The sequence below is a fragment of the Ovis aries genome, chromosome 3 (assembly GCF_016772045.2).
Source record: "Ovis aries strain OAR_USU_Benz2616 breed Rambouillet chromosome 3, ARS-UI_Ramb_v3.0, whole genome shotgun sequence".
Lineage (NCBI taxonomy): Eukaryota > Metazoa > Chordata > Mammalia > Artiodactyla > Bovidae > Ovis > Ovis aries.
This window is the reverse complement of record NC_056056.1, coordinates 80550792-80572446: the sequence shown is the minus strand read 5'-3', so window position 1 is coordinate 80572446 and position 21655 is coordinate 80550792. Positions and strand designations below refer to the sequence as shown.

At 37.5% G+C, this 21655-nt stretch overlaps 1 protein-coding gene across 5 annotated transcripts in view; it reads left to right on the top strand.

Moving 5' to 3' along the window:
• The window catches only part of PLEKHH2 (pleckstrin homology, MyTH4 and FERM domain containing H2), a 100802-nt gene that overhangs the window by 45298 nt on the left and 33849 nt on the right, over positions 1-21655 (top strand). For all 5 annotated transcript variants that reach the window (XM_004005992.4, XM_042246240.1, XM_012172698.4 and 2 more), the window contains 8 exons: positions 1176-1312; positions 1408-1518; positions 1679-1765; positions 2993-3151; positions 9841-9921; positions 14089-14268; positions 17957-18065; positions 19010-19122. In XM_004005992.4, coding sequence (XP_004006041.3) covers positions 1176-1312; positions 1408-1518; positions 1679-1765; positions 2993-3151; positions 9841-9921; positions 14089-14268; positions 17957-18065; positions 19010-19122 — 977 coding nt within the window. The remainder of the gene's footprint in view (positions 1-1175; positions 1313-1407; positions 1519-1678; positions 1766-2992; positions 3152-9840; positions 9922-14088; positions 14269-17956; positions 18066-19009; positions 19123-21655) is intronic.

The following is a 21655-nucleotide window of genomic DNA, read 5'->3' as shown; positions in this document are numbered from 1 at the left end:
TCTCTGCTCTGTCCCTAGCATCTTGAGGCTAAGAGCCTGAGGTTTGCACTCCAACATTGCCTCTTCCTGTCTGTTTTGACTTTGGACAAATCCTTTAATCTGTGGACCTTAGTCTCCTTAGAGAATGAGGGCCTGAACCAGAATGATCTCTGAGGTCCTTGGTAGATCGAAATTTCTGTTATTCTTTGAAAAATAAAGATACTACTTTTATCATATCCATTACTTGGCTTAGTCAAATAAATTACAAGAAAAATATAGTGAAATTATCCTAACATGGCTCTTAAATGTTAATAGACACTTTAAAAATTGCCAGATACTATAATGAGTAATGATTAAGTTCTTGATTTTATTTAATATTTTCAAAATCTCCAATTGTAGTGACTCTCCAGTGTGACTTGCAACTGGCAAGTTGTCTTCTAAAATGGCAAGTGAATTATTGTGAAAAATGTTCCTTTGAATTTTGCATTATAGCTGCTGGCAAATGAAATAGTCTGTTTGTATCTTTTTTATTGCTTTTCTTATATGAAAGATTTTCAAAATCTATACATTAGTAGTATTGGACTCCTGTGTTCTTTTAATGTGATGTTACTTTAAAATGATTACAGAAATTAAGTGTATTAAAGTATGATCATACAGATCTTGCTAAATTAAGGTTCAGCATTTGTTTGCCTACATTTGCATGTGCTCTGTGTGCTCAGGGCTTCAGTCGTGTCCGACTCTGTGACCCCATGGACTGTAGCCCTCCAGGCTCCTCTGTCCATGGGATTTTTCAGGCAAGAATACTGGAGTGGGTTGCCGTTTCCTCCTCCAGGGGATCTTCCCAACTCAGTGATTTGCCTACATGTCAATATGTAAATACACATATTTTTAATTCTTAATAAAACATATTCTTAGACAATTATGCACATTCTATGTATGTGAAAATAGCTGTATTTACAGTCATACCAAAATATTATTTATGTTTCTTTGACTTCCTTGGAGATTTGCATGATAGTCCTTAACCCTTTAGTTCTGTTTTCTGCCTTAAAGGTCCTTCATGGTCAAAGGCATGGAATACATCTAGTCGAGGAAGGGTGATGATTTGGAATATGGATGTATTTCTTAGGAAAACTGACAACCAGCATTTGGACCATCCAATTACTAAAGATTGACGTGATTTATTTATTTTCATCTAGGTGTGTCTCTCTCTTCTGTGGCTTCTGAAAGCGATTATGCTATTCCCCCAGATGCTTACTCCGCAGACTTGGAGTACTCACAGCCAGAGCAGAAGCTCCTGAAAACTTGCTCATCTTCCAGTGATAATGGGAAAAATGTAAACACTGAATCGGGGTTTTTGTTTTTTTTAAATTAATGAATCTGTTAGAGTCTCCAAAGGGAACTTAAATATTTTTAAATCTCTTTAATTAGGAACCACTGGAAAAATCTGGCTACTTATTAAAAATGAGTGGTAAAGTCAAGACTTGGAAGCGGAGATGGTTTGTTCTTAAAGGTGGTGAATTACTTTACTACAAATCTCCGGTGAGTGGAAATCGCTTGTTATTTAGAACTGAATTCCTCAATCTGTAAATCAGACTCCTGACTGATTTTCTTCCATGTAATGCAACTAATGAGACAAATCATTTCTTATTATGACTATTACAGGTAATCACTTTGCATTGGTTTTCTTCCCTTCATACAGAGCGATGTAATCAGAAAACCACAGGGCCATATTGAACTTAGTGCATCCTGCAGCATTTTAAGAGGGGATAACAAGCAAACAGTTCAGGTATTTTTTTTTTCTTTTTTATATCATGTAAAAAACTCAGTTGTCAATTATGTAAGCTAATAGAATAAGACTGGGTATTCAGTATTTTTTTATTCCATTTGGTGATCAGTTTGATGCCCCTAAAATGTGTGAAACTCTGGGACTTCTTAGTTAAAACTATGTTATAACCTGAGTTTACGTTAAGTAAGTCTCCACTGTATTTTCTTTGCCCTTGATCCCTTACCCTGTTTGTTCCCCACTCCTAACCCTCCCAGCCATTCTCAATTCTCAAGCTGTCAAGCTATTTTAGGGGAGGGTTATTTGATAAATGATTTCCCAATAAGATACCCATATTTTAATGTACTGTTGAATTCAGATGTGTTCACAATTTAATACAGAACCAGAAAATGTCAGTTCTGTGAACTTCAGATGCTCTAACACCTAAGTGGGAAGGATATTAGGAAGCAGAGGGGCTGTCCTAGTTCCCACAAAGTCACACCACAGAGGGGGCTGCTGACCATTTCACACACATGTAATGCCAGTCTTGCTGGAAACCTCTGCCGAGTTTAAAAAACAAAACAAGCTATTGAAATAGTTTGGATAGGTGACTTAAAATTCAGATGACTTATATCGGAAATGCCTTCCATAATTGTTATTTTTTTATGTTCCTCTTTTGGAGGGTGAAATACAACATTTTATTAGAAAAGTACATTTTCATTGTTTTCAGTGGCTAATACCTGAGAACTGCCCCAAAATGTATAAAGGAGAATCAGTGTGTTTATGGCTGATTTGCATTGTTGTATGGCAGAAACCAGCACAACATTGAAGCAGTTTTCCTCCAATTAAAAAATAAACATCTGTTTTTAAAAAGAATCATTTGTAGGCTTCTGAAACTCTGCAATTATTCTGCTCCTTATTTCAACAACTAGGAAACCGTAGCACATTTAAGGGGAAAAGGGAAAATCTAATGAGAAAACAAGATTAAAAAATCATGACCCCAAACACTATGAAGAGTTTTAAAGTAAATGGAAGTGAAAAAATTATTTCCATAAAAAGTTAATTGTCCGTCTCACAAAGTGGTTAAAATATGCTACATGATTTATAGAATCATTGATTTGGAACCTAGGATTCAAGTTGCACTATATTTGTTTCCATATTAGGTAGTGATATTTGAAGAATGGACAAGGAAATGATAATTATTCTAAAATCTGCAGTTTCCTTTTCTATCTCTTTCTCATCCCATTCTAGTTGACCACTGAAAAACACACATACTATCTGACTGCAGATTCCCCCAATATATTGGAGGAATGGATTAAAGTGTTACAAAACGTTCTTCGAGTGCAAGCTGCCAACCCCCTTTTCCTGCAACCTGAGGGCAAACCAACGGTGAAGGGACTGCTAACCAAGGTGGGAACGCTATATACAACAGCAGTGTCCCAGGCAGTGACAGAATTAGCCCTGCAATCATGAAAAGTGGGCGTCACAGACTCTGTGTGTGTGTGTGTGTGTGTGTGTGTGTGTGTGTGTGTGTGTGTGTGTATTGTTATACGGTGGGAAAAAGTGTTTTAAGTATGATATCAAAGACAAAAACCGTAAAGATGAAACATGACAAATTTGACTGTTCTGCATAAAAATGTAAATGTTCTTACTGTCAGAACTTTTCTAAGTAGAATTTTTAAAAGACCAATGAGAAGCTTTGAAAATGTATTTGAAACTTAAATACAAGCTTTTTCTAATCAGTAAGTAAAGGGTAAATACCAGTGAGGGGAAGGAACAAAGGATACAATAAGAGAGAGGTAGAGATAGAAATACAAATGATCAGTACACATAAAAGAAAATGTTCTATTGTCATTAATAATTTTCTTAAGAAGCAAGAAGTAATGAATATTTTAAAAAATCTGACCAAGGGAGGACCTTTTTCAAAAGTATGAAATACAGTATTGACACAAATTAAGAAATTTGCTACTGAGTTTACTTTAGAAGGCAGTTTGGCAATGTCTTGGCCAACGTGTTTTACTCAGTAAATATTTTTGAATGAACAAATAAATGAATAAATATTAAATGTTTTAAAAAGATATATCTTTAGACTTTGATCCAGCAGTTTCAGTCTAAGAAATTTATGCTTAGGAAATTATCTTAATTTGCAAAACATTTAAGTATGAAAGTGTCCATCACAGCATCCTCTTTCTGATTAAAAAAAGAGAGATAATAATTAACATGCATTGAAATGCAGATTTTAAGTACAGGATTGGATCAGTTTTGGTAGATATTTACTGTCACTCTTTCAAGATATAGAGTGTTTCCATTGCTGCAGAAATATTACTTGTACTCCATGGTTTATAATACAGAAAAACTGAGATCATCTTAGATATAGAGTAGGGGATAGTTTTAAATATTTATATAATCAGGTAATGTTTTACTGTGCAGTCATTTTCAATGTGCAAAAGCAAAAGAATGTTTAATGTTTTAGAAATAGATTATGGTATGTTGTTAGGTGATAAATGTAGAGTATTACATAGTTATCCCACTTTTGGTAAACATTTGTAGAAAAATGTCTGACTAGGAAATATATTAAGGTATGCTGGATATCTCTGTGTGGTTTTTACTTTATTTTTGCTTAGTTCTGTTTTCTAATTATAATATAAAGTCTGGCTTTCTCTTTAAAAAGATTTTACAAGTCTATCAACCTCAAACATATGTAGGTGAATTATTTTCTAACTTGTAGAATGAGTAAATATTGATTTATGCTAAGATAAATATTATTTTAAAATTTTAACAATACAATAAAATATTTACACATAAAATACTGCACATGAAAGTAATCTTTGCATCATCATGCATCACTCATGTGCTTTATTTATGTAAAAGGTGAGAAATTTAACTATGGTGAGCTATGCTACCCTGTAATTTATCCTTAATGTTAATGTGGGAATATGGGTGGGTACTCTTCAGTAATATTTACAAAGACTGACCAACTATTCTAAAAGTAAGAGAAAAAATTCACCAATACATTCAACAAAGAGATGCACTATGTGTTTTTCCGGACCAGTCTATCACCATGAAAATGTTTTTTCTTTTACTCATGGGCTTGAGAACTCCCTGGTATTGTGCTAATATATGTTTTCCAGTGAACCTAGTGCCACTTTAAACCACCTTCTTATTCCAATTCGTAATAACTAGTTGTCCTACTGTTTCAAGGACTGTGTATATCAAATCCTTAGGCTTTAATATGATCTCATGGCTAAGGGTTTATAATTTTTCACAATCAGTGTTTTTGTTTTTTTTGCTTATTTTTAATTATCAGCATGCCTTGTCAATTTTCTCTCCTGTTACATTTCTACTGTTCCCTGCTTCCCATTTTACAATTGCATTTTAAATGAGTGCAAGTTGATGTGATTATCAGATGACTAAACCACGAGGCTTTATAGACAGGATGCTTATTAGATTTCCTTCCTACCATTTGTGAAGGGTTGTCCACCCCCATATTTTCACCTGCAAAGCCTTATATGAGAAAAACTCTTTCTGAGTGACTTGTTCTGAGCTCACATTCAGGCTACAGTCCCAGATATGGCAGAGTAGTGTTTGAATACTTTGGAGGGGAGGAGACATTTTCAAGTTGTCACACTGTTATTATTAAGTGCAGAAATATGTAGGCTGATATTAAGAACTTGACTAATTTGATCCTGGATAGTCAGTCTTGCAACTTTTAATGCTTTGGGAGAACATTTCCTGTATAGAAGTTCACTTATTTTAAAAACATGTATTGAACAGTTACCCCATGTCAAGCAAGGAGCTGAGGTATTTAGATGAATAGACTGCTGCCCTATCCTGCAGAGAGCTTCATATCTAGTGGGAAAGAAAAGAACATAAGCATATTTATAATGATATATTAATATATAAAGTGCTATTATTGACATGGATCATAAGGTGCACAGAAAAGCTGAATAATTTAGACTGTGGGGTCAGGAACAACTTAGAGAAGGTTTGCTTGCACTGAGTCTCCAAGGAGAAGTAGGATTTAATTCTGGAAATGGGCAAAGGAAGGTATTCTGGGCTGGAAGATAGCATGGACAAAAGACACAGTGTCTCGAAGCGTGGTCACCTATGTAAAGAGCAAGTCCTCTGAAGAAAGAGTTGGAGGTCCTGATCGTGGAGGACTTTTATGGTTTTGTTAAGGACCTCGATCTTCATCCTAAAGGTGATGTGGAACCCCTCAGGGTTTGTAACAGGGGCGTGGCTGTGTTCAAGTTGTTAACAGATTGCTCTGCTGAGAGGAAGATGAATTTGTGGGAAGCAAGCTGGAGTTTCTAAGAACAGTAAGTGGAGGTGGTTTTCCTGAAGAGGATGAGACTCTGAACTGGTCATTGGGAGAGAGACCAGAGGGTGAATCTAAATAATGTTAGGAGGTAAAAATCTTCAGTTAGACTGAAGCCAGCAACTAGGAAGTGGGAGAGATAAGGATAGCTGGGTGAAAGATGGTACCAGATGATAGAGACCTCAGAAAAGAGAAGCTGTTTAGGATGATCAAAAGGTTCTTCTGGGACTCGTCAGTTTTACAGCTTGTGAAGACGCCTAAATTAAGAAGTCCTGCAGGCTGTGGCAACACCATCTCCAGAGGAGAAGGCTCGGTTGGAGAGAAGGATTTGGGAAATTGTCATTGTGGATGTGATGGTCGACTCCATGACAGTGAAAGAAATCATCCAGGAAAATGTGTAGAGTGAGAAGAGCAAGGGACTGTTAATAGGACACTAGGTTTCCCAAATTTGAGAACACGTAAAGGAGATACATGAAGATACCCTGCAAAGTGAGTCACGGAGGCCAGGAGTGGAGTGTTCGACAGGGAAGGAGTGATCTGCAGTGCCAGATGCAGAAAGTGCACTGTGGTGTGTTCGGGGGCAATGGGGAAATGAGTAAGAGCAGTGCTGAATTTGGAGGACTGTTCCTGCTTCCTGGCACGTGAGAAAGAATGGAGCTGGGAGGGAACATGGTGTCAGGAGAGGCACTGAGGTCAAAGAAAAGAGTGGCGTGAGTAAGTAGAGAGGGAGCTGGCGGGAGGTTGAGTTCAGGAAGTAGAAGATAAATTTCAGAAGAGGAACCATTCCCAATGAAGGAAAAAGGACCAGGGTGTGGCCAAGGGGATGAGTAGCAAAAAATGGAGGGACAGCACAGCAAAGGTTTTTCGAAACAAGGTACTGTGAGTTAAGATTGTAGGGAGGTAGTGCAGCAAAGAGCCTCGGGCGGGAGTTCAGGCCCAGATTGCACACCAGTGCACATCCTGGCTCTGAAACTTGCTGCTTGTGGGACCTTGAATAGATTACTTAGCATCTCTGTGCCTTAGTGTCCTTTTCTGTAAAGTGGGAATAATATTAGTGCCAATCTCACAGGGTACTGGGAAGATTAAATTATTTAAGTGTGTAAAGTGCTTTAGAACAGTGCCTGGCACATCATAAAGACACCCAAAATGCTAGCTATTATTATCATAAGAATTTCCTGTGGATGATGAAGTCAGTGAGACAGATGACAGGATTTGTAGGGGAGAAGGTTACAGGCATGAAAATTTAGTAGAGGAGAGAAGACCATGGGAACTTGTGTTCTGTGTGGTGACAAAGGCCAATCAGGATACAATACACTGTTTGTCATCAAAGTTTCAGAGAGAACCGATACAAATACCTTTGTTATGGATGCAAGGTAAAAAAAAAATTATTCTTTCAGCTTTTTGGTTCACCAAAGCCTTGAAGTTTGAAATTGTCTTTAAATCTTTGCGCAGATTCTTCTAGTGTAATTTATTATGATTTTTTTTTCAGAATAAGTCAGAGTTGGGAGAAATCTTAACATAATCAGATTTACCTAAAAAGATAGACTGTGTTTTTAAAGCACAGCTTTTACAGTGACTTGGCAGAGGTCCTCGTTAATTTGTAGTTCCTCAAAGGCACACATTGCTCTATTTAAAGATAAATCATTTCCGAAGTAATACTCTTTATAGCCAGATGCATTATGCTTCAATTTTAGTGAGACTCCTTTCTAGAGTTTGTTTAAAAGAAGAAAAAAGTAAACTGTATAACACAAACTATTTAAAACTTCCAGTATATTTTTCTGTAAGTACATGTTTCTAAATTTAATTAAACTGAAGCATCTCTTGCCAGATGAAACATTTTTTGTTGTTGTTGTTTCTCCTCAAGCAACATTCTAAATCCATCAGACTGTTAGATGGTGGAGTTATTTGTTTGCTTAAACCATACTTTGGAAAGCCCAAAGACTGGCTGCATTTGTGGGTTTAAACGAAACATGTGTTTTACTTTTCCTTATGCATAGCAAGGAAGGAAGTGTTTATTGAGTAACTACTAGTATCCTTTATTTACATTTTTTCCTTTGGTCATACAACAGCCCGCTGAAGTGTACAGTCATCCCATGTTAAGGACAGAAGTTGGGAGGTCAAGTCAGTTGCCTGAGGGCATCATCTGTCCAGTATGTGGCAGAACTGGGATTTAAACCTTGGTCCATTTGACCTCAGAACCCAGGCCCTTTCTGCTGTTGTGACTTGCCCACTGCAAAATCCATTCTTCTCTGTTTAAATGTTGTCATTACAAGGTCCCCGCAAAATATGTGTGCTTCCAACCCCACATGCTGCCCCTCCCCTTCCTCGCTCAGCCTCGCACACATGGACACACACCATCTCAGGACCTTGGTGCTTGCCGTTTCCTTGCCCAGAGTGTTGTCTTAGGTGACTGCATAGCTCGCCTCCCTCCTCTAGGGCTTGAGTCTTCGGTGTCGGTGACGCCTTCCTGACCACCGTATTTTAAATTGTAAAACACATCCCCTGCTTCTCCAAGCACTTCCTTCTCTTTTCCTGCTTTATTTTTCTTTTTCATGTTTATCACCATGGGCAAGCATGACAACGGAATGTTGGGCTTTGGTTTTACCAGCCAGTGTCTTGGTTTCCCGGCGGTGGGTGTCTCCAGGTTGAAGTCCACTCTAACTATTGAAGGAGAGGGTCAAGCCTCAAGGCAAAAATTGGTGGGGCTGCCCGGGTAGTGGGCAAGCTCAACCAGGCACGCCACATTCTAGGTCTGGGACAACAAAACCCATTACAGATTTTATCCACTGGAGGGAATGGGGTTCTTGGTGTTTTTCTAAACTTGAGGGTATAGCTGGGACTGCCTGACAGAGATCTTCAGTGCCTGAACCTGGACAGGACTGGGGCAGGGAGGAACTCATAGTGAGGATCTTGCATTGGCAGGCAGGTTATTTATAGCACCACCTGTGAAACCCAATAGTGAGGATCTTACTAAAGCCACTGAACAGTGAAAAACCTGTAATATTCAGTACAAATTTATGTGTAAATGTGTAGAATGTGTGTGTAAATTACACACACACCAAACACATCTAAGTGTGCAAACTTTGTTTGTATTCCTAACGAAGATACATAGCACACTGCTGGTTTAGTTGTCTGTCTGCCTCGTGAGGCAGTGAGCTCCCTAAGGAAGAAAACTGTCTTGTTCATATCTGTCCCCCCAGTACCTAGACCAGTCCCTGACTATTTAGAGTCAAGAACCAGATTCAGATTCCATCCCAGTCACGAAAGATAGTTTCTGACATATAGGAAGTACTCAATATATAATAGCAGCTTTTAATGTTTGTATTCTTTTGTGTGTATGCTTCTGGAGAAGGCATCAAGTGTTTTGAATGAATGAAACTTTTGTATTTTGGAAATCACTAGAATTCTTAGGTTTCAGTCTTATTATTTCTAACATTATGTGTTAACCTGGAGAGCCACAGGATTATTGGAAATCTATGTAATATGGAAACTGTGAAAAATACGTATGAAATAGGCATTTTTTAATCCTTAGTCTTAGGTGTAATACTTGACATCTAGGAAACATTCATTAAATGTTGAGTGGTGAGCATGAAAGCAAACATGCCATGCTACTAGTATTACAGGTAAATTGCAAATAGCATTCAGATAGTCTGGTTGAAATGTCACCTATAACTTGAGCAAACTGGATAGCTGTTCAAATAGCTTCAAAGAGTGTATATGCCATACTTTAAGGTGTCACAGTTCTGAGCTACATTTATAATTTTTTGAAATATGATTTCAGGTAAAACATGGTTACTCCAAGAGAGTCTGGTGTAAACTTATAGGAAAAACATTATATTATTTTCGTAGTCAAGAAGATAAGGTATGTATATGTTTTTAATATGCTGATTAGAGGAATTTTTTGCTGATTATGGCTTCAAGTTTTTCCTTTCACTGTTCTATTGCTAGCCCCAATTTTAGAATGTTTGATGTTGAAATTTTGCATAAAATTTATTACTAAGGTGATCATAGGCCTACAGGGATCTTGATTCTTAATTATAAGCCTTAGCAGCTTTTAATTAATGCTTCTTCTAAGACCTAGAAAAATCTTCCTCTACCCCACTCTCAGCCATCAGTTTCTCATATTTTTCAGACCTGACAGAATAGATAAGTTTGAATGATGGGAGCATCAAGCTAGGAAAGAAGCTAAAGAGAAGAAAGAATCCAGTCCCGTCCCAGGCCCTTGAATTCCTAGACACCACTTATCTATCCATCCATCTACCTATTTACGTCCCATTGGTTCATTTTTAATTAATCTCTTCTCCAAAGAACTTGAGTTACCTTCAATTTCAGAGGAAAAAGATGATGTCTTCCAAAGGTGAAATGTATGCCTAATTATCACTGGATCAAGAGTATTTGCATAAAACAATGATGCCTGCTTCACAGAATAGCAGCCTGTGAGTGATTACTGGATTAATGAGACCAGACTTCTTGGTCCACTGACCACATAGGTCAGTTAGGATTTCTCTGTTCTATTTTTGCAGCCTGCACTCTCGGTTCTGGCTAGCTGTATTTATTTATTTATTGGTCACTTCATGCAGCATGTGGGATCTTAGTCCCCTGACCATGGATAAACCCACACTGTCTGCACTGGGAGTGCACAGTCTTAACCACTGGACTGCCAGGGAAGTCCCCTGACTAGCTATATTTAAAAGGCATTTCCTTATTCTCAGTATTGCTCATGGGATGGAAATTAACACAGTGAAGCTTTGAGAGTGTTATCTCTGAAGCAGTGTGGGAATATGGTCATTAAAATAATACAGGAATAAGCACATGACAAAATTGTATATCCCAATATAACCCTAACTCAGTTATCAATCAGGAAAACAGCAGCCACTCTGTGTATTCCATTTATAACAATTGCAATGTAGAATTGGGGACATACATAACTTTTAGAAAAGTCAGGGTGGTAGAGGTTGGGGAAGAAGCTGCCACTGAAGGTCCAAGAAGGCAGGACCAACAGTCTGAGCCCAGAGCACAGAGGCAGCTGGTCCTCAGCAGTTGACTGAGAAGCCTCTGTGACGCCCCCAGCGGCCCAGGCACCTGATGGCAGCTGTCTCAGAAGACTTACTCCTCTGACACCCTTACCTTCCACATTACATGCAAATTCTCTCAGGCAAGCTCTAATTTGGAACTATGCAGGGAAAGGGATTCTGATGAGTATAGTGCCCAGCTTCTTTTCTGCAATTACAGGGAGACTTTAGAAGAGGGAGGTTGGGATGCTGAGTTTATAATCCTCAGTCTAGCACATGTGTGTTAAAACACACATAGCAGAAAAGTCGGAAAGAACTGTACCAAAATGTTGAGTGGTGGTAGAATTATGGATGACCTCTTTTTTCCTTTTTGGGGTGAAAAGTGAAAGTGTCAGTCCCTCAGTTGTGTCCTCTTCTTTGCCACTCCATGAACTGTAGCCCGCCAGGCTCCTCTGTCCATGGGATTCTCCAGACAAGAATACTGGAGTGGGTTGCCAGGTTGCCATTTCCTTCTCCAGGGGATCTTCCCGACCCAGGGACTGAACCCGGGTCTCCTGCATTGCAAGCAGACTTACCATCTGAGCCACCAGGAAAGCCCCTCCTTCTTCGAGAACCTTTCAGTTTTTACCAAGTTTCTATAATAAGTGTATGTTTTATAAATAGAAAAGTAATTTTAAATTTACCGAGAGTAAAATTTAAATATTCTTACTACCACTACTAATAGTAATTTTTACTATATAATAAAAATGGATAACATTGATCATAGAAGGAACAAGTCAGAAGAATATAAATAGATGAGCAGAAATCCATTATAATTAGTGGAAAAGTATTAGAATGCTTGTGAATCAGTATAGGCTAACTTCATTTTGTGCTATACATATTTCAGAAACAATTTGTCTTTATCTCGATCAGTGTCTTTTTAAAATTCAGTCAGAATATTTAAAAATGCCAGGTCTGTTCACGTCATGGAGCCACAGTGATCCTTTGGTGAAAGGAATGTTGTTGTTTATTCACTGAGTCATCTCAGACTCTTCGTGACGCCATGGACTGCAGCACACCAGACTCCTCTGTCCTCCACTTTCTCCTTTGTTTTTTTTTTTTTTTTCTTGCTTCAGGTGATGTTTTATTTTTTTTTTTTTTTAGTTTTTTACACTTTCTCCTTTGAAATTAGATCAAATTCATGTCTGTTGAGATGGTAACGCCATCTAACTATCTCATCCTCTGCCACCCCCTTCTCCTTTAGCCTTCAATCTCTCCCAGCATCAGGATCTTTTCCAGTGAGTTGGTTCTTTGCATAATGTGGCCAAAGGATTGGAGCTTCTGTTTCAGCATCAGTCTTTCCAATGAATATTTAGGGTTGATTTCCTTTGGGATTGACTGGTTTGATCTCCTTGCAGTCCAAGGGACTCTCAAAAGGAATAACCATCCTTAAATATTGCGGTGGATGGAACCTTGATTATCATATGATTAGATATGCCTAGAGGACACAATGAGGATAGTATTGTCATGTATTATCCTAATAGAATTAGTTTTCTTTATCCGATTTTTAAAGCTTGCTTTTTGTTTATTAATGTGACTTTGCTGCCCTATTATTTTTGTTTTACTGCCTTTCTTTTTATGAAAATATAGATAAGTTTACATTTTTCCTTCAGAAGGAAATTTTCTTCATTCAGCACCCAGAATAGTACTTTGCACATAGTAACTACTCAGAAAATAATTGTTATGAATTTAATGGGGAAAGAAGTTTTTCTTATAAAATGGAACACATGTAATTAAGTTAATTAATTTTTTTCTATTAATCAAGTATTAGGCAGATAATATTGCATTTTAGATAAGATATCTAGGTAAGATAGTTTAAAAGCTACAAATCTCAAGCAGACTGTGTATGTTCCTGGAATAAGTGTACTTAATTAAAGCAAAAGTTTTAAAACATAGCAAATAATTGTTTTTGTCAGTAAAAGAGTAGGTAAAATTTAATGTAAATTATTTTTAAGATTTTTTTTCTTACCCTTAAATTAAGATGGAAGAAATTGTGGCATTTTTTTGTGATTTATTTTATATATACGTGTACATATATCCCTGGTGGCTCAGTGGTAAAGAATTTGCATGCCAAGGCAGGAAACACAGGTTTGATCCCTAGGTTGGGAAATGATCCCTAGAGAAGGAAATGGCAACCCACTCCAGTATTCTTGCCTGGGATATTCCCATGGACAGAGTAATATTCCCATGGACAGGTGGGCTACAGTCCATGGGGTCACAAAAGAATCAGACATGACTTAGTGACTAAACAACATATATGTATAGGGGGCTTCCCTGGTAGCTCAGCTAGTAAAGAATCTGCCCGCAGTGCGGGAGACCTTGCTTCGATCCTGGGTTGGGAAGATGCCCTGGAGAAGGGAATGGCTACCCACTCCAGTATTCTTGCCTGGAGAATTCCATGGACTATGTCCATGGAGTTATAAAGAGTGGGACATGACTGAGTGACTTTCATGTTTTCACTCTTGTATAAAAATAGCTTCAAAACACTTTTCATTTATTGGGATTTACAGTGATAGTTAATCATACTTCTTCACACTAGCTCTCTGACTTTTTACTTTTTTATCAATAGTATTGGGACTATGTCTATACTTATTCTTTTAATCCAATAGGTTAATCAAATCAATTTTGTTCGAGGGTTAAAAGTCAAATGAATATTTTGACTGAATAACCTAATTGCTTGACTAGGTAATGGATCATTTTGATCAAATTGAATAATTTGAACCACTGTACAGAAGTAGCTTCTTGCTTTTCCCACAAAAACTAAATGTCTAGTATTCAGATTGTTCTTTTATATCACAGTTGACATGTTAACTGTGGCTACCCCACTTTTGTAACAGTGTAGATAATCCAGTTACCTTTAGGCGTTCATTTAAAAACAGATATGGTTTATAAAGCCAAGAATGAAAAGGACTATGAAAGATTTTAGCAGGAAAAGATTCAGGAAGTTCCTTCCTTACAATTACTAATATTTACTTTAGTTTCCTTTAGGTCAGATCAAACTCTGGGAGGCTAAAGTTGAAGAGGTTGACAGATCCTGTGATTCAGATGAAGATTATGAAGCCAGTGGGCGAAGTCTGTTATCCACACATTACACTATTGTGATCCACCCCAAAGACCAAGGTCCAACTTACCTCCTAATTGGATCCAAGCATGAAAAGGTATGTAAGGACTAACTGGTTGATTTAGAATGAGTTAGACTAATATGATTAACTATTGGTAATAATTTTCAAATGAGCATAAGTAGGTACAGTCAAGGGCTTCCCAAGTGGCTCTGGTGGTAAAGAGCCTTCCTTCCAATGCAGGTGAGACATAAGAGACACAGGTTTGTTCTCTGGATTGGGAAGATTCCCTGGAGAAGGCCATGGCAACTCACTCCAGTATTCTTGTCTGGAGAATCCTACGGACAGGGGAGCCTAGAGGGCTGCAAGTCTGTATGTTCACACAGAGTTGGACACAACTGAAGCAACATAGCACAGCACAGCAAGTATAATCAAAAACACAAATACATGTTAGACATAGTATTCTTTTAAAAATAATTTTATTCTGATATATTTCAAACTCAGAAAATATACACCCGTTTTTACTTAACAGATGTTAGATTTCATGGTATTTTTTTAAAAAATCTTTATTTATTATTTTTGGCTGTGTTAGGTCTTAGTTTCCGCACGCAGGATCTTTCATTGTGGCATACCGGCTTCTCTCTAGTTGTAGCATGCAGTCTCAGTGGCCTCTTGACATATGGGATCTTAGTTCCCCAACCAGGGATCCAATATCAAGTCCTGTGCATTGGAAGGCAGCTTCCCAACCACTGGACCACGAGGAAAGTCCCAGATTTTATGGTATTTTTTTATTAGTGTGAATTTAGTAACTGTCTAAATGGCCAATAATAAAAAATTTATTAATTAAATGTATGTGTATGATAAAATATCCTGCAAGCTTTATATTTTTATATTAAAAATAGATTATTATAATTTCTGAATTTTACTAATATAAGGAGCCTATTAATATAATCTTAGTATAATCTCAACTATGTGAAAATATACATATATATTTTAATAGAAAGATAAAAGCCACTGTATTTGGGGAACAGAAAATAGGTTTTTTTTTTCTTTGTTTCCTGCATATAAAAAGTTATACAAAATTAATGTATACAAGTTGATGTTTTGGAAATAATTATGTGCTCATGAAACCATCACCATAACCTGTGCCATAAATCTAACCATCACTTTTCCTCTTAACCTCTTTTAATTATTATTTTTGTGTGTGTGATAACAGCTATTTAACATAAGATCTACCCTCTTAGCAAGTTTTAAGTATGTAATACAGTATTGTTAACCATAAACCATGATGCTGTACAATAGATCTCTAGGACTTACTCATTTTGTATACCTACAACTTTATACCCTTTGATGAATATCACCCTGTTTCCCCTTCCCTCTAACCCTGGCAACCGCCATTCCACTCTCCACTCCTTTGAGTTTGATGATTTTAGATCCATCATATCAATGGTATTATATGATAATTGTCTTTCTGTGTCTGGCTTGTTTCACTTAGCATAATGTCCTCCACATTCTTCAGTGTTGTCACAAATGGCAGGATTTCCTCTTTTTTAGGGCTCCATTACATTCCATTGTATGTGTATACCATATTCTCTTTACGCGTTCATCCATTGATGGACACTTAGGTTGTTTCCATGTCTTAGCTATTGTAAATAATGCTGTGATGATCATGGGGTGCGTATATCTTTTTGAGTTACTGTTTTATATAAATTTATATTACAAAGCTTCCTTCAGATAAATACCCAGAAGTAGAATTGCTAGATCATATAATAGATCTATTTTTAAATTTTGAGGAACCTCCATACTGTTTTCCCATAGTAGCTGCACCAATTTACATTCCCATCAGCAGTATACAGGGCTCCCTTTTCTCTATATTCTCACCAACATTTGTTATTTCTTGGCTTTTTTTTTTGTAAGATGATAATTCACTGTGATTTTCAGTTGCATTTCCCTGATGATTAGTGATGTTGAGCTCCTTTTCGTGTATCTGTTGGCCGTCTATATGTCTTCTTTGGACAAATGATCCTCTTCCCATTTTTTAATTGGATTGTTTGTCTTTTTGTCATTGAATTGTATGAGCTTTTTGTATATTTTCAATATTAACCCCTTATAAGAAATATGATTTGCAAATATTTTCTCCCATTCAGTAAGTTTTCATTTTATTGGTGATTTCCTTTGTTGTACAGAAGCTTACTAATTTGATATAATTCTGCATATCTATTTTTGCTTTTGTTGCCTGTGCTTTTGATGTCAGAAGCATCAGGAAACAGAGACCAATCTTATGTCCAGAAGTTTTTTCTCAGTGTTTTCTTCCAGGTGTTTTATGATTTCAGGTCTAATATTTAAGTTTTCATTCCTTTTGGAGTTGATATTGTGTGTTGTGTGAGATCAGGGTCCAATTTCTTTGTTTTGCATATGGATACCCAGTTTTCCCAGCACCATGAATTGAAGAGACTATCCTTTGCCCACTGTATTCTGGCAACCTTATCAAAAATCTGTTGACCATGTATGCATGAATTTATTTCCAGACTCTCTTCTGTCCCATTAGCCTAATAGGACAGTCATTAGGCCCATTAATGAACTTACTGTTTATTTTTATTGCATCACCATACTATTTTTATTATTGTAGCTTGGTAATATATTTTGAATCAGGAAGTATGATCTCCTTAGCTTTATTCTTCTTGCTCAAAATTGATTTGGCTATTTGGGATTTGTTGTGGTTTCAGATGAATTTTAAGATTGTTTTTTCTGTTTCTGTTTTTTAAAATTGGGATTTTGATAGAGATTACTTTGAACCTTTATTGGTTGCTTTCAGTAGCATGGACATTTTTAATAGGAATTCTTCCAGCCCATGACTGGATGTCTTTCCATTTACTTGTGCCAACTTTAGTTTCTTTCATTAGTATTTTATTGTTTTTGTTGTATGAAGCTTTTGCCTTCTTGGTTAAGTTTATTTCTAAGTATTTTATTCTTTTTTTTTTATTTTGGCTATTGTTTTGGGATGGTTTTCTTTTCTTTTCAGATAATTCATTGTTAGTGTATATGAACACAATTAATTTTTGTATGTTGATTTTGTGTCCTGCGACTTTCCTGAATTTATTAGTTCTAACAGTGTTTTTATGGAGTCTTCAGGATTTTCAACAAGTAAGATAATGTCATCTGCAAACAGAGATAATTTTACTTCTGCCTTTCCAATTTGGATGCCTTTTATTTCTTTTTCTTGCTCTACTGCTCTGGCTAGGGCTTCCAGTGATATGGTGAATAAAAGTGGCAAGAGTGGGCATCCTTGCCTTGTTACAGATCTTACAGGACAAGCTTTCAGTTTTTCATCATTGAGTATAATCTTAGCTATTAATTTTTCTTAGATGACTTTTATTGTGTTGAGGTATGTTCCTTCTGGGTTTTATTTCCTTCTTTAAATTTTCTTGCCTTCTTAAGTATTTTTTATGTGTTATTTGTATGTATGAGGAATCAAATTTTAAATTTGATAGAATTTGTTGTATTCCTTAGAAGACTGTTAGTTATATTTATTCTAGCCTCTTAATGTCATATTACTTTCTTGGTTTTCTTATGCTTTTCTAAGAAAATAATAAAAATGTGAACAATGGGAAAAAGGCACTATGAGCACAATTCAAATGAGACTAAGTGGCTTTTAGTTTTATTTAAAAATTAAGAATTTTTTTTTCCAGTGTCAAAGTTTTCTACTGTCTATTCAAGTTGTTTTTTCCTTAAGTCATCAAAAACTGTATCTTGGTAACATCTCTATTAATATGTTTTAATTTTTAAGGACACTTGGCTTTATCACCTGACTGTTGCAGCTGGAAGTAACAATGTGAATGTTGGATCTGAATTTGAACAGCTTGTTTGCAAGTTGCTAAATATTGAAGGGGAACCTTGTAAGTTTATAATGTATAAGTCTTTATAGTTTATGAAATGAACCCTAACCCCCTGTGCCTAGTAGAGTTTTCCTTTTGTGGATTTCATTTTGTGGATTCCTATTCCATTCTTACTGGCTTTGCTTGTCATGGGCTAGGATTCTCACTGTGGTTCTTCAGCTACAGGGACACCATCATTCTTCAACATGCCGTATCCTGTCTCAACTCTCTGCCTTTGCTCACATTACTCCCTCTGCCTGGACTGCCCTCCCTCCTTCACATTCCCCACCAACCTGATGAAATCCTGTATACTTTAGGAGGTCCCCCATCCAGCCCATCCCAACTCAGCAATGGCTCATAAAAGGTGCCTAATAAATGTTAAAAATATGTCCCAATGCACTTTACCATTTAACCTTTTCACAGCATTTGTTGCTTTGTGTTGAATTTTTTTTTTTAATGGCTGAAGTTTCCCCATTGATAGCCTAGATTCTAAACTCTGCTCTACTTAATAGAGATCACATTTTATTTGTGATCTGGCATAGGAATTCAATAAATGTTGATTTTAGGAATGACTTCAAGTTCTTCTTTATCTTTCTATCTCCTCCTGCTCTAGCTTCTTCTCTGCAGCTTGCCCCCAGCTCCCTTTCATGTACAGTCATCTCCCTACCTAGGTTACCAATCTTTAGCACATTTAAGCAACATGACCAATGTCCTGATAGACTTGTTCTGGCCTAGAATATTTGTACCAACCTCATCTAACTTTAATTTATCCTAAAGAGAAATATGAGAATCCCAATGGCCTAGAAACTGAAATAAAATAATATTATCAGAGGTTTTTTTCATGACTTCTATGACTTAAATTGTGAGCCAGGCCTGAATGAGCTAGTTTCTAAAGGGCTAATTTAATGTGAGGCCCAAATAAGTAATTCTTTCTGTTTCTTATTTATATTTCATTTTGTACTTAGCCTCTCAGATATGGAGACACCCTACTTTGTGTCACAGCAAAGAAGGAATCATTTCCCCTCTGACAACACTACCTTCAGAAGCTCTACAGACAGAAGCAATTAAATTATTTAAGGTAAAATTTTATGTGGCATTATATATCAAAAAATGGTGCTAGTGGTAAAGAAGCTGCCTGCCAGTGCAGGAGATGCGAGAGACACGGGTTCGATCCCTGGGTTGGGAAGAACCCCTGGAGAAGGGCACAGCAACCCACTCCAGTATTCTTGCCTAGAGAATCCCCTGGAGGGAGGAGCCTGGCCGGCTACAGTCCATGGGGTCGCAAAGAGTCAGACATGACTGAGTGACTAAAACTTTCACTTTTGTAACACTTATATCATTAAGCATTTTAATAGGAAAAAATAAAAATCTAGGTTATACAAGAAAATTCAAAATATGATGACAATGACAAAGAAAATATACTGAATAAAGTTAGATGAATTTAATATACTCTCTGAGTGAGGATATGAAATTTCTATGGTAAACTATGGTTTGGGCCATGTGAAAGACTTAATATCAGAGTCATTTTCTCTTCAGCTTCTCAGATGGAGAGATTTCTGACATTACCATACCTCACTATTGTGAGAGGAGTCAGCACTGTTCTTCTTCTCCAGTGCTAATATGCTCAAATTCTTATTACTCAACCTCTATTAAGTCCCTGATCACTTGAAACTTGCCAGTTACGTCATTCTTTACCCCTGCCCCACTATCCCCTGGAGAAGGGCACGGCAACCCACTCCAGTATTCTTGCCTGGAGAACCCCATGGACAGTGGAGCCTGGCAGGCTACAGTCCATGGGGTCGCAAAGAGTCTGACTCCACTGAGTGACTAATACTTTCACTTTCGTAACACTTTCATTTTCACTTTCCAGTATCTCTGTCGTCAGTCACCTTCTGGTAACTCCTCAAATTTCCTTAAGGATTTTGGCTCCTAACTCGCATTCTTTCTCTCTGCCTTAAGCTTTGCCATTACACTACATGACTCGGCTATCACTTCGCTCACCAATTCCATGGCCTTAAGATTCCTGACCTTCCCAATGTCAGTAGGCTTGCTGTCTGCCCTGCTTCACCTTTCCATTCTCCATGTCCACACCTTGACCCCAACATGCCTCATAAGTACACCACTTCTAAAATCTTAAATCCTAATATATCTTTCTTTAACCGTAATCTCTTAGCCCATGAGCTCTCTTACTTTCTTACTCTTCCATTTCTCATCCTCACTAAGACCTTTTTTTGAGTAATTTATTTTCTTTGAGATCAAGGAAGAGCACTGTAGTTCCTTGGGATCTATGGCCCCATGCATTCTTCAGCCAAACTCCTACCAAGGTCACTGCTGTGGTCTTGCCTGCCTCTGTATTAATTGCATGTGTAATGCTGCTGCTGCTGCTGCTGCTGCTGCTAAGTCGCTTCAGTCGTGTCCAACTCTGTGCCACCCCATAGACAGCAGCCCACCAGGCTCCCCCATCCCTGGGATTCTCTAGGCAAGAACGCTGGAGTGGGTTGCCATTTCCTTCTCCAGTGCATGAAAGTGAAAAGTGAAAGTGAAGTCGCTCAGTCGTGTCCGAATCTAGAGAGCATCAAACAGCTGTGGGGACTGGAGCCTATGTAACTCTATGGTCTTCATTCCTCAGGTCCAGCTGTCTCTCTTTGCTTGTCTTTGGTCACATCCCCTCAAACTCCCTGCTCAATAATGCTCCTCAGAACAAATTTAATTTCATTGGAAGAATTAGAGGGCATCAGAAATGATCACCTCGAATCTCTCATCCCAAGAGACATTGTTTCATCTGTTTCTTCCTCGATTACTTCAGTCTCAGAACATAATGTATCTTCTATGGATTCTTGTCTTGACTCTGTGCTGGCACCTTGGAACTTCATTTTCCCTTTAGTCTCTTAGCTGCTGCTGCTGCCAAGTCGCTTCAGTCGTGTCCGACTCTATGCGAGCCCATAGACGGCTCAGCCCAACAGGCTCCTCTGTCTCTGGGATTCTCCAGGCAAGAATACTGAAGTGGGTTGCCATTTCCTTCTCCAATGCATGAGAGTGAAAAGTGCAAGTGAAGTTGCTCAGTCGTGTCCAACTCTTAGCGACCCCATGGACTGCAGCCCACCAGGCTCCTCTGTCCATGGGATTCTCCAGGCAAGAGTACTGGAGTGGGGTGCCATTGCCTTCTCCAAGTCTCTTAGAGTCTTTAGTTTTTATCTCTTCTTTCTCTTTTTCTTGGCTATATTCCTCCCATCTCAAAAAAGTATTTGTTTACTAGATAATACTAGGGAGTTGTTAATTTGGGAAGTGGATGATGATGACATGATGCTTATGTGGAAAAATCTTTGTCAGTTGGAAAGCCCTACTGAAGTATTAGTAAAATAACATGATATACATTAAAATACTACGGAAAAAAGTGAGTACAGGGATTGAATGAAACAAGTATGGCAAAATGCTTGTTGACAGCTGTTGACACTAGGTAATGGGTACATTATACTATTCTCTCTACTTTTGTTCATGTTTTAAAAATACCTTCATGGAGTGTTTTTAAAAATCTACCTGTAGAATACACAAATACCCAAAGTAAGACAGACTTTACACAAATGTATTTGAAAATCTGGATGAAGTGATCA